The sequence below is a fragment of the Bradysia coprophila genome, unplaced genomic scaffold, assembly GCF_014529535.1.
Source record: "Bradysia coprophila strain Holo2 unplaced genomic scaffold, BU_Bcop_v1 contig_687, whole genome shotgun sequence".
NCBI classification, from domain to species: Eukaryota; Metazoa; Arthropoda; class Insecta; order Diptera; family Sciaridae; genus Bradysia; species Bradysia coprophila.
In genome coordinates this window covers 1012842-1027368 of record NW_023503927.1, presented here as the reverse complement: position 1 = coordinate 1027368, position 14527 = coordinate 1012842, and the positions used below count along the sequence as shown (strand labels likewise).

The window sequence follows — 14527 nt, the reverse complement described above, 5'->3', positions numbered from 1 at the left end:
TATGTCTCTAGGTATATATCAGAATAAAGACATGTGGAAACCGTAGGAACTGTCCGAACTTCCACTTTCTTATCTTTCTTTTTCGTAGACTTCAGACTTGAAACTTTCAGGCTTTTATCAATAAATCTAGAAGTAAGAGTCGTCTTTCTCTCTCTATCTTTCAGTAAAATAACTCGAGAAGAATAGAAAAGCCACTTTTCACACACAGTCGAGAAAATAGCCATTTTCTCACCAGCTGAAACTTCGGTAGCCCTTGTAGTGAAAAACATTGTGTTTACCTCGGGAAAAAAATGCGCTCTCACCATCAAAATACGCCACAAATAACACCATCGAAATGAAATTTTCACCTTTTTAGCCCCGTACGAAGTACTGGGGGCTTATAAGATTAATATGCCGTTTGTAACACGTCGAATTGGAAGCAGACAGTAAAGGCAAAGCATTTGGTTATGTTCATAGATGGGTAATTCCAGCTAATTTGTGACTGTTCGAAATATTTTCACCAATTGAAATGCGATTTCGGCAAACTTTTTTTTCCTTGAAAGCTGTTGACCAGATGCGTCGTTTAAGCCCCATATTACGTCGGTGGCCAAAAATCTCGGGGAGATACAACCATAAAAATGTATGCTTGTTTTCAGAAATTTTTTGAAAATTCTAGTTTATTTCACGAAACCTGAACCGATTTCACTAAACTTTTTTTTTGCTGAAAGCTATTGACAAGACGCGTAGTTTGACACCAATATGAGGTCATTGTAAAATGCGGTCTCGGGGAGACATGACCAAAAAGTGTTTGTTTGTATTCGACATTCCGAGATATTCTCAATAAATCTCAAATGATTTTTGTAAATTTGTTTTCCTGTAGATGTGGACCATATAATTCCACAATTGCTCCAAATGACACGAAATTATTTTTTATTGGAAGATTTTTGGTTCATTCTCCTTCGAAGTAAGGTAAAATCACTTCGACCCAAACGTTGCCGAAATTACATTTTTTCAAATAAAATCTGAAGATCGGTGTCATTCGAAAGCTACAGCATATGACTTCACGAGAAAAATAACTTTGGGTCAATCAGGTTAGTTGGGTGAGTGAAGTAGGTGACAACAGCTTCCCAGTGGTGATAAAAGTCATCCTCGAATTTTAACTCGTCGAGATTATCTCGAAAAATTTTGTAACCATTTTTAGCCCCGTACGAAGTACTGGGGGCTTATAAGATTAATATGCCGTTTGTAACACGTCGAATTGGAAGCAGACAGTAAGGGCAAAGCATTTGGTTATGTTAATAGATGACGAATCCGCAATAAAAAAAATGTCCGTCCGTCCGTCCGTCCGTCCGTCCGTCCGTCCGTGACCCCTCTAGCTAGAGTAAATCACAACCTTTTTTCAAAATTCTTTTTTTCCCCGATTGGTATCGACAAAAGTAAGGTCAAGTTCGAAAATGGGCATGGTAGGGTCGGCCCTTCCAGAGCTAGGGCCCTATAGGTGTTTTTCAGTCTTTCGACGATATCTACCGAAATACGCGTGCAAGGGCTGCTTGTGATATATCAAATGAAAGGTATTGACGAGTAGAACAAAGTTGCTGCACATTGTTTTTGGGTAAGATGCAACGTGGGCTTGTTGGGAGGGCTCAAAGGTCGTTACTCGGCCCTAAGTGTTTTTTGCAAATAAATCGAGTAAATCTCATCCGATTTTGCTTGTTTTTGTTTCATTTGAGAGATAATTGAATGCCGAATAGAATGATGGCAAAAAAAGTTTCAAATTTGGGCCCTTGGACTAAGGCCGCTACTCGGCCCTAAGTGTTTTTTGCACATAAATCGAGTAAATCTCATCCGATTTTGCTAGATTTAGTTTTTTATGGAAGGTAACTGAATACCGAAAAGACCGTGTCGAAAAAAGTTTCAAATTTGGGCCCTTGGACTAAGGCCGCTACTCGGCCCTAAGTGTTTTTTGCACATAAATCGAGTAAATCTCATCCGATTTTGCTAGTTTTTGTTTCATTTGAGAGACAATTGAATGCCGAATAGAATGATGGCAAAAAAGTTTCAAATTTGGGTCCTTGGACTAGGGCCGCTACTCGGCCCTAGTGCTTTTTGCACATAAATCGAGTAAATCTCATCCGATTTTGCTAGTTTTTGTTTCATTTGAGAGATAATTGAATGCCGAATAGAATGATGGCAAAAAAAGTTTCAAATTTGCGCCCTTGGACTAAGGCCGCTACTCGGCCCTAAGTGCTTTTTGCACATAAATCGAGTAAATCTCATCCGATTTTGCTAGTTTTTGTTTCATTTGAGAGGTAATTGAATACCCAATGGAAAGTTGGCAAAAAATATTGGGTTTCTAAAATAATGTCGTAAATTGTTGGTTTTGTTTGAGAGGTACTTCGTACGGGCTTTAGTAATTGCGCTATGCGCAATTTTAAAAATGAACACTTTCAGTAAATTTGACCGTGCCCAACTTGACTTGCATTTTGGTAACAGACGCATTAGAGGGTTGTAGACGTATTAGGGTTCCGGGCGTATTACGGCTACGGACGTATTAAGGTTACGGACGAAATAGGATTACGGGTCGTACGGGGCTAAGTCGCAGCAAACGCTCCGACTGTTCTGATGCCTTGTTTTAAACGGTTTTGAGCCGAAACAACATTTTCTGTGGGGTAACAACCACCAATTGTGAAAAAAATATTTCTGGCTATTTATGACCTCCGAAAAATATCACTTTTTTAGACATATCTCCCCCAAATTTTGGGTTACCAACCTCATATTGGGCTTAAACTGCGCGTCTTGACCATAGCTTTCAGGGAAAAAAAAGTTTACCGAAATCAGTTTTTATTTGGTGAAAATATTTCGAAAAGTCACAAACGTGTAACGCAACTAACCGCCGACTTTTGCGATCACACAAGTCAGACCTCGCAGGCTAAAAATTCCAATTCTTGTTGGTATGAAAGCACTGTGTCTCCTTAGTATTAGAAAATTTATAGACTGATTTGTTACCGCAAAACATAGCCAGCACAATTAACTTTATGACTCACAGTTAACGAAATTTGTAACGCAACTAACCATGGAATTACCCAGATGGCGAATCCGCAATAAAAAAAAAGTCCGTCCGTCCGTCCGTCCGTGACCCCTCTAGCTTGAGCAAATCACAACCTTTTTTCAAAATTCTTTTTTTCCCCGATTGGTATCGACAAAAGTAAGGTCAAGTTCGAAAATGGGCTGGGCATGGTAGGGTCGGCCCCTCCAGAGCTAGGGCCCTATAGGTGTTTTTCAGTCTTTCGACGATATCTACCGAAATACGCACGCAATAGCTGCTTGTGATATATCAAATGAAAGGTATTGACGAGTAGAACAAAGTTGCTGAACATTGTTTTTGGGTAAGAACCAACGTGGGCTTGTTGGGAGGGCTCAAAGGTCGTTACTCGGCCCTAAGTGTTTTTTGCACATAAATCGAGTAAATCTCATCCGATTTTGCTAGTTTTTGTTTCATTTGAGAGGTAATTGAATACCCAATGGAAAGTTGGCAAAAAATTTTGGGTTTCTAAAATAGTGTCGTAAATTGTTGGTTTTATTTGAAAGGTACTTCGTACGGGCTTTCGTAATTGCGCTATGCGCAATTTTAAAAATGAACATATTTATGTAAAAACTAATTGTGTACTTAATTTGATTGAATAAACTAAATATACAAAAAAAAAAAAAAAAAATGAACAGTTTCAGTAAATTTGACAATGCACAACTCGTCTTGCATTTTGGTAACAGACGCATTAGAGGGTTGTAGACGTATTAGGGTTCCAGGCTTATTAGGGCTACGGACGTATTATGGTTGCGGACGAAATAGGATTACGGGTTGTACGGGGCTAAGTCGCAGCAAACGCTCCGACTGTTCTGATGCCTTGTTTTCTCTACCGATGAACATAAACAACTATTTCATATGTGGTGTGAACAACCTTATTTTCTGCCATGAGAAAATTAGATTTTTCCGGGAATAAAATGTCTATTTTCCACACTTTTGTTTTGACAGGGTAGAAAATAGACATTTTTTCTTTGAAACCGTCATTTTGACGTATGTAATAGTTATTTATCTACCAAGGAAGGAAAAAATACCTTCATACCTACCGTGGTAGATACAACGTTTTTTGCAATTTCGGGCCATAATCACCTTTCCAATGCAAAACATGTCCTCAATTTTGTTCCAAAATTCTTGTGTATATACAGAAATAATAATATTTAAATAGTAATATTTGAACGATCAAGAAGGCTGCATTATAATACACATTGCTGTGATGTAGAGACGCGTTGAATGAAATCGAGTAGTCAATGCTTAAAATGTACGCTTCAACAATACGTTCGGTATGATTGTGTGACTCTATAGCCGAATGGCTATAGTCGCTGCTTTGTGTTCAAAAACCTTTAGGTGTCGGGGGTTCGATTTCTGGTCAATGCAAGATTTTTATTTATAAAAATTTAGTCTTCGTTGAAGGTAACAGGTTCTTTAGCGTGCGAAAAAAAGTTCATATTGCACTGCGTGCGAAATAAAGTTCATATTGCACTGTGTCCGGGAAAACAGTGAAATAAATACCTTCAAAACGACATTAAATGGATGCATGGAAAGGTGATGATTGTGGACTTATCAGTGGCTGGACTAAGGCTTATCCGTTCTTTACTTCTATATACTCAGTGAAGAGTATAACCTGAAGTGAATCACAGCGAGCTGGCGTTGTCCTTCTTTATTACACAGCTGAAATGAAATGAAGAAGGGGAACGCCAGCTCGCTGTGATTCACTTCAGGTTATACTCTTCACTGAGTTTATAGAAGTAAAGGACGGATTAGGCTCAGTCCAACCACTGATAAATCACTAACGGTATTCATCTCTGGAAGAAAAGAAAATTCCAACTCGAGCGATTCGTGGTCCTTGCTGCGCTCTAAACTCTGACTAAACTCTGACTAAACTCTGCTTTTGTTAGAATTTCCTTTGTTCACGCAAAAAAAGCGATGCCACTGTCGTCGAGTTGGTCTCTTGAGATACGAAATTTAAAAATCCAAATTATTTGTTCGTGTGAAAAGACAGAAGATCGACTTGCCGACAGTACTCGAATCCACAATCTATTGTTGGATACGTTCAACTAAGTGACGAGTTAATTAAATTACAATTTCAAATGAAATAATAGAATATAGAAGTCATAGTTTGGTAGATGTCTCTTGCCTACTTCGTCATTTATGGACAGTCCCGAAAACTGAAATGATGACTCATTCCAAAAAAATTGACAAAATTTAAACGAAATTCAAAATATTTTTCCGTCTTCTTCAACTGTTGAGATGATATAGCATTCAGTTTAATCAATTTTCTTCCAATTGATATTTTTTTATATTCAATTTTATTTCCGTTTAACCAATGTTCAAAAAAGAAAAGTGGCCCGATCGGTTTCGGCGATAACCAACAAAATATATTTCTCTTGCTAAACTTTACGAAAATTGAACTTTTATTCAAATTCGGGGTCGTAACACACCGGCATGCATCTCTATTCGCCACTAATATCCATCCACTCAACATTGTTGATGTTATCAAGAGGCTTATTTTATTCTTACTTACATTGATCATTAATGTGTCATGACATGACTCGGTAGTATAACATTAAACGTTTTAATAACATACGTGCGGTAGAAGTCTAGAAATTATGTTGAAATGATAAATGGTAATTGTCTAGACTAAACCCCAAGTACCATGAAGCAATTTCAGTTTTCACATAAGAGTACGCAGGAAAAAAACAATTTATTAAAAATGTCATGCACATGTACAAGAGTGGTTAATGACGAACCATAAAATCGTTTCTTTTGTTTTGCTCATATCTACCACTTAATAGGGAATTACCAGAATTGAGATCAAAAATGAAATAATTATTTTGCTTGAATCTAACCGGGTCTAACAACTAATCGAAGTAATAATGGACTTTCCACCTAATGTAAGATTTGTAACATCTCGGCCTCCTACGAAAATAGTCGGCGAAAGTTTGAAAAGTTGGTAGCGAGTGGGTTGTGAATTTGGATGGCGAAATTTTCAACGAAATCTGACTCTGCTGCAAGTAACATTATGCAAAGGAAATTTTCTTCGGGTAATTACTAGTGTGGATGATCATAATTTTGGAAATTATAAAAGTTTACTTTCATTTTCCTTATGATTCAACACATGTGTGCACGCACAAAAGTATATGACGAACCACCTGTCTATCCATATTGTCACTGTCGAAATAGTGTCAGAATCAATTCGCTCAACTGAACAATTGTTGAGTATTCTTATCGTTAAACAGCTAGGGAACGGAACGCATCTAAAATCCTTTAAATTGTAGCTAGATTTGTAAATAAATGAAATGAATTCGAGCCGACCGTACCGAACCATTCGCATTGAGTCTGTTTGTTATTTTATTTTAATGAAACAAAATTTCATAAATTTTCCTTAGCTCCAGACAGATTCATAACTTTGATGGAAGCGAATTCTCCACGGGCACAATGGTGAACGGCATTGTCTCAGACAATGTATATAAATGACATAAATTTACAGTATTTATGCTCAACCAACCAAAATAATTTTAATTATTATTTTCGTATGACATGAGAATGTTATATAAGTAAAAGTGTACATGTTCCTTGGTAGGCATCCGAGTGCGAAGTTTAATTAAACGCCCATTTTATTATACGAAAATCAATTAAGAGATTTCAGCTATGAAATATTAGAGACATTAGGTAAATCCCTCGCAACGTGATAATCCAAATGCTTTCTTATCATTTTTTTTTCTCATTTAATTAACAAAGATCAGATATTAAAGGCGCTGCTAATAGAAAAAATATTAAAAAAAAAAAAAAAGAAGAGAGTCAACCACCTCTGGTTGGATGCTTATCAAAATGAATTTATAAAATGGTAACACAGTGAGTTGTAGCAATAAATTTACCTTCAATCAGCAGAAACACAAAACTGGTAACCAATATGAAATTCATGATTAATCCGTACCAATCGACGTTCGAGGAAAAAAACTTTTTTTTATATTGAACCGAGTGTTTGTCACAAAATAAATTTCTAAACAATTTTGACTTGAATGGACGATGATTTGTTATTCCAGTTCGGAAAATAATGAAAAATCTTTTTTGTTTCTCTGTTTAACTGATAAAAGTTTCCCTCCAAATGTATAGAAACAAATTAATGCTCTCCTAACGATTATCCTTCGTTTATACGTGTTTTTTTCTGTGTTGTTGTTCGGTCGGTCGGCCGCTATTTGCCTAACACATCACTTTTCATTGAACAACATAAATAATTGATTGTAATCAAAAAAGCCACTTTGACACCATGAAATATCGCTCACACAAAAAAAAAACTTTTATTTTTCCTTTACAGCAATATATTCGTTTACATCAGCAGACGAACAAAATATCGTAGCGTCGAAAGTATAATCAAAATATTTACCACGCGACAACAATTTTCAGCGCAACACTAACACAGGACATGTTTTGTTAAGCCCGACATCCCAAAGACTGACTTGCCAGTATCAATGATTACGGTTTTTTGTTTAGCGCCTATTATCCTTTCTTGCGTTCAATGTGATTCAGCATATACTATCTATATCGATATATACGAAAGAGAGTACAAAACGAACGGAATGAAGAGAACGTTGTGTGGTGCTCTCATATTGGAATGAAATTTGTGTCTCTCTTTGTGAATGTGACGGTGCGTTCACATTGAGAAAATATCATGAAGACCATGTAATATGTACGTATACTACAGTCATTTTATGGTGAATGAATACTATTACTATACCAACTTATTTAATTTTTATTAGATGAATCACAATTGAAATTTATTAGTTTTTGTAGGAGCTACTTTAAGACATAAGTTACTCATCTAAGTAAACTGCCTGCTGAATAGGTTTGTTCAATATACCCTCTCTAGAAACCTAAGTACTTTTAATAAGATGGTAAAAATGCAACGTAGTCTTTGCATTGTACATGTAAAACTAGAAATCAGTCAGTGCCTGATTCTACAAGCAGAGATATAAGGTGGTACTTTGAAAGCGATAAAACGAAGTTTGCTAGAGAGAGTATTGGTTTATTCTAAGTGAATCAACGAAATGTAAAATTTCAACCACAGACCAAAAAACCAAAACCAAAACCACAGACGTAAACAAAAAAAAGTTGTCGAGCATTGTTGCGAATTGTTGACGAAATGTTCGTCAAAACGTTGAAGTTTTCACGTGTACTTTACCTGTGACATACTGCTATTCATCTGTTATCGATAACGACAACAAAAATAATGACAAGGTCTGGGTATTATGGGCCTTTATGTAGTAAAATGCATGTTTAAAAAAATTGAAGTACAAGATTTGAAATACTTTAATCGATGGAAGTAATAAAACCGAGGGGTAACTCACTTCTAGATTAAATGGATTAAATGGATTAAATGGATTAAATGGTATTAAATGGATTTAATGGATTAAATGGATTAAATGGATTAAATGGATTAAATGGATTAAATGGATTTAATGGATTAAATGGAATAAAAATTGGATTAAATGGATTAAATACGAAAAAAACTTCATTTTACAAAATACTGTAAAAGTCTTAAAAATTGTTGATTTTGATCGAACCACGTACTACAACTCATACTACAATGTTAAAAAGCGAAAAAAATCCACTTTTAGGAGTTTTTGCTGTAAAGTGGATTAAATGGATTAAATGGATTAAATAAATTTAATACCATTTTTAACAACAAAAAAAATTTCCTTTACCTCACGAGTACTTAAACGAGCTGGTGATCGTGCAAATCTATTTTTCGCAATTACTTTACAAATTTTTCAGGTGGGTAGCCTAATTATTTCGGTAAAACTAAAATTTTTTTTTGGATTAAATGGATTAAATGGATTTAATGGATTAAATGGATTTAATGGATTAAATGGATTAAATGGAAGTGCGTCACCCCTCGAATAGAACCCACATCAATACCGGTCAAATGCTTGCCGTCTGTAACAGGTTAAACATTGGTAGGCTGAAGTAGCTATTTTTCTCTTTCATACCGGTCAATTGAAACCGTACCACAAGGAGAAATCTTGAGAGATAATTTTCGATGTAGATGGAATTAGTTTGCCAACGTAGTGACACTCAGATACAACTCAACTAGATTCAACTCATTTCCCGGGACCCTACTAATTAATTTATCCCTACTGTCTCGCAAATTGGCAGAAGATTCCCTCGAGATGATATGACTCATTTCGCGGGAAACTGCTGCCGTCCTCCCCAGTGAGACATCCCTATCGACAGTCCAGTTGAAGAGCATATCAGAAAAGCCAACATTTCGGAATTTTGTTCCTGTCTTCAGTCAAGTCATTCAACTTGATATGTGGGAGGGATAATAAACGTAATAAACGTTTTAATATAATCTTTGTGTAATCTTCGGTAAAACTGGTTCTAGCGAATTGTAGCTGAAATGATGGACAGTGCCATCTAGCGTCATTACTCTAAAGCTAATCTATTCGAAATTTCAAATTTGAGCGATATAGCTCATCGGCTGAAAACCATTTTGTAAGTGTTGGTTAACACTTTATGGAACTACACGAGTTTTGTGTCTGAGCCATATTTCGATGCATTCACATCCTGATGAATAATAATTTCATCGAAAGATACCTCATATTATCTCTCAATGTTTCTCGACCGTTGAATTCAAACATTGGTTTTCATTACGGTCAATTCACGCCGTATGTGCGCCTAAAATTTTAATTTCAAGTGAACGAGTCTATGAAAAAGTGAACCGAAAAATACATTTCAACGCTTCCTTGTATGAAAATGACGTTGCGTTAGAAAGACTTGCGTGGCACTGACAGACAAAAACCCCTGCCGCTTCTTTAAATTAGTTGTTGATGACAGGGTTAATTTTCATTAATTTAATACCTAATAATTCAATAAAATCCTTGAGAAACTCCTTTTTTCATGAATTAATTCCTGAAAATTCCCGAAAAATTCCGAATAATGAGCCCTGGTCCTGGTTGATACCTAATAAGGAACCGTTATAATCGGACACTGTACCACTGAAGTGCCAAATGTTCACAAAATAGTTATTTATCGCATCGAGTGCGAAGTACTTTATTAGGCTCTAGTACTTTGGACCGATATTCATACAACGTTTTATGCCACAGAGGCATTTGAAGTTTTAAAATTTTGCTTATTATGATGCTGGGTGACATAAAGAAACTTTTTGGTATGAGTTTCTTCTCAGTATCGGTTTCCATATCACGTCACGTAAAGCCTATTATGAACTCATTTTAATTACATAGAACGGAAGCATACAACGAATGCTTCCATTTGTCGTGGAAAATTGCAAAATTATATGCATAGGTAGAAGAAGCATCTCACGATGCATAATTTAAGCTGTGCAGAGAGAGAGAGTGAGAGTGATTAGTCATGCAAAACGAAATAATTACATTACGAATTTGTCTTTTTGATTCAGAAATTTTAATTTTTAATTTTTGCATCACATTAGTCGCATGCATTTTCCTTGCAAACGAATGCTAATTTTGTAAGTGTGTGTATGTGTATCATCTTCGTCGGTTTACATCCATTTATACAAAACAAGCCGTCAGAACAGTCGGAGCGTTTGCTGCGACTGAGCCCCGTACGACCCGTAAACCTATTACGTACGTGACCCTAGTTCGTCCGTAGCCCTATTTCATCCGTGATCCTAATTTTTCCGAAGCCCTAATACGTCCATAGCCCTAATACAGCTATAACCTGTATGTGCCCGTTACCATAATGTTTCCAACCTAGCCCAAGTGCGGCACGTGTAATTTTAATGAAAGTCATAATAAATAAATAAATTCATAAAAAAGCAAAAAGTCGAAATCCGTTCAAATTTGGCCGACCTACAAGCAAAAACTGCTTCCCGCCCTGTCCCTGGTTCACATCATGGGCTCACGAGTCGGTCATCCAATTTCCATAAACTTTTTTTTTGTCGATTGGTATTGTAAATTACAAGTGTAGCGTTTAAAATGCTGTAGATATCTTCGAAAAACCCTAAAACACTTATTAGGTCCTAGCTCAGAAGTGGTCGACCCAAATATACCCATTTTCATGTGGGGTCTTGCCATTGTCATTACCAGGGAAAAAAAGAATTTTTGAAATCAGTCGAGTTTAACTCAAGTTATCGTGTACACTGATGGACGGACAGACAGAAATTTTTTTATTGTGGATTCGTCATCTATAATCATAGACATTTGCCCTTACCGTCTGCTTCGAATTCCACATGTTACAAACGGCATGGTGTTCTTATAAGCCCCAGTACTTCGTACGGGGCTAAAAAGAAGAACACAACGGTAATGAAAGCACTATGAAACACCAAACATAATGCATTACATACGATTTCCTGAAATCCCGAATAAAATTCAACACACAGCGGATGAATCACAGCCCCGAATTTATCTTTCTAATCCTTTTCGCGCAGTTTTCTTTCATTACATTTTAAGTATCATATTCTATACACGTTTGCTTGTGAAATTGGGAAACGAGCGTTATGATGTGGAATGAAAATTATATATACATTAAAGTGCCTCCATCTAGCACACATTGATGTAGTAGATGGAAGGTGTAATGCGAACGGAAAAGTAAATCAACGCAAAATTGTTCCATTTCAGCTAATGTTTTGGGTTACCGTTTTATTATACCTTGAAGAAGAGATAGCGAGGAGCATTAACTAAATCGTCTGAATCCAGATTTTTTGTTCGTTTTGTTTTCCTTAATTATTTAATTAAGACTTTCGACGAGTTATTGTGAATAAGAAATGAGATTTTCTTGTTAGTAAATTCTGGGAAAATTCAAGCAAAACCATTCCAAGGTTGAACTGTTAAATCTCTTAGTTTTCAGATTGATGAGGCAGTTTAGTCCAGCCATATCAGTAAATACCGTTTTCAAATTACAAACTTGGCTTGGTTGTGAAGCTATTTTGAAGATTTGAAATTAACACATACCAGCATTCATCAAAGGTACTATATACATGAAAGGAATATCGACCAAGTCAGATATATTCAAATTGGAGATGCAGACTCATTGAAAGAGTAGACAGGAGAGGGATTACGGCATCAATTCTATTTTCTCAACTCTACCGATAGAGTACGATTCACTATTTCACTGAAAGATGTCGCTGTAACAAAGCCAATGTCAACGGAAATATGTTTTATTCGACGGATTTTAGTCAAATAAATCCAATAAATGGCCATCGTATAGCACATGACCGCAGGATTCTGGGAAGGGATATGATGAAACGATAGCAAACGATTTTTCAAATCTTTATCTCCAAGAATTAATTACCCTTCCTGAGGTCATGTGCTTTACGATGGCCCTTTATTTGACTAAAATTCGTCTAGTAAAAAATTGATTATTTTTCTGATGAAATAGGAATCGTCATCTTTCAGTGAAATAGAGAATCGTACTCTATCGGTAGAGTTGACATAGAATAGAAGAAAGAGAACTGATGCCGCAATCACTCTCCAGTTACGTACATTTTGGTCTCAATCTGAAATTGGGTCAGGAGGACAATTAAACTGCAATATAGTTGAATACGTTGAATTAAACTTGTAAACGTAAAATGTTCGATTTGTGTCTGGAATTCAAATATGGAGCTGAAACACTGACAATAACAATAAAGCTTCCGAAGACATGCAAAGAATTGTAATTGCAAATGATGTGTCATCGGCCGTAGACGGGAATAAACTAACTTTATTCACGCAATACACACACGGAGAAAATTTCCCGAAATTCGTGAAAATTGAATAATTTTCTCGATTTTCTTGATTTACACAAATTTTACAAAAATCGAGTAAATTTGAATTTTCTTAATTTTTTTCGATTTCGGGAAAATTCACAAAAATTGGACCATTGGAAAGATATAATGGAAATTCGAGAAAATCAAGTGAACTTTTCTCAAATATTGGTATTGGTTTAACTCGAAGGTAACTCGAAGCATTGATTGGCAAACTGTGACCATATCAGCAAAAAATTAGGGAAAAAATAAGAAGACACTGACGTCATCTGTTATCGACAGCGATAACAAAACTAAACTTCTGGTCAATGTAATCTAATATAGCGAATTGCATCAAACGAAGTAAAAGATTCTGCATCAACATGTTGAAAATACTTAGAACAAAAGAAGTAACAGACGCAACGATCAAACTGACAATTGGGATGCGGTTTGTTCGACCTTTCCCTTCTTCCCTTCCTATTGGTCATTTGAATCACTTTTCGAAATAAAGTTCGATTAATCTGTCGGTGGTTTTGTGAGACGATGGGATTAGATTGATGTGATTGTAAACTTAGAACCGTTTTACTTGCAATTAGAATGGTCCCAAAAATAAATGTTTCCGCAACATTGCGTACACATATAGCATAGCACCCATTAACTGATTGCGGTACGTACGAAAACACATGCTTAAAAAATGGTTGATGGTCACTCTAACAATTACATTAATTTGTGCAGCTACATTACATTCATCAGCATCAAGCATACAATACATATAATATAGGTGATACTCATCTCCATTATTATTTATCATCTGACAAGCGAACATACACAGCATTTAATTATATCGAAATGCTATGCACAACGCATAGATGTCATATTATATACAATAATAAATATTAGACGCTTCCCTCAAGCTATATTAATTGTTTAAAGAGGGGTTGTATCACATCTTGAATCTCAATAATTTCTATTGTTAAAAATGATTTATTGAAGGTGACTTTTGTATTCAAATCTAATTGATACCCTGGGGACGTTAAACGATATAATGAAAAATGGTTGGGAATATGGTGTAATGTCGTTGTGTTCTCTCACTCTCTCCGCGGCAGAAACGAATAGAAACAGTTTATACATAACAACAAGGATTGTAGACATTATTTTCTGTCATTGTGTGTATGGCATAACGATGTTTGATGCTTAAACTCGATCGAATTGAGGACCACAATTTGCGGTTGTGGTTGTGGTGGTTTCAGTAACTTCATTGATGGATGATACATAATTTTTAACTTTAACTTTGTGAGAATTGATTTATCATTATTTTACCACACATTAACCCCTGTTCGCTTCGATTTTGTGTTTGTTTTTCCGGTTCCGCTGGCAATTGACGTCATTCTGAAACAATAACCAAAAATCACATTTTTAATTGGAAAAGTTCAACGAAAGTGGTTTGTACCACTGTTTCGAACTGTGGGATGATATAATAGCAACTTGCGATGCTTTGCATTTAATGATGCTGTTCAAAAATACCACACAAGATTGTGATCCTAAGCCGAAGGCTCTTTACTTTACTAGGGAGGTAATAAGGCCATTCCCTCCCTAGGGAAACGCCTTTACCGCGCTCGTATGACCAGTATGCTATTTTACTTTAAGAGTGAGGTAAAGGGTTTTCTAGGGAGTGAATGGCCATATTTTCTTCCTAGTAAAGTAATAGTGGATGAGTATCCAGATTCCAGATGAGTAATAGTACATTACATACCAATAGGAAATATTTTCCA

At 36.0% G+C, this 14527-nt stretch overlaps 1 protein-coding gene across 1 annotated transcript in view; it reads right to left on the bottom strand.

Moving 5' to 3' along the window:
- LOC119083511 (lachesin-like) overlaps window positions 1-7499 on the bottom strand; it is a 154977-nt gene extending 147478 nt beyond the window's left edge. Inside the window, exon 1 of the mRNA XM_037193229.1 lies at window positions 6934-7499. Within this exon, the coding sequence (XP_037049124.1) occupies window positions 6934-6979 (46 nt within the window). The 5' untranslated portion in view covers window positions 6980-7499. The remainder of the gene's footprint in view (window positions 1-6933) is intronic.
- Window positions 7500-14527: the final 7028 nt, after the last annotated feature.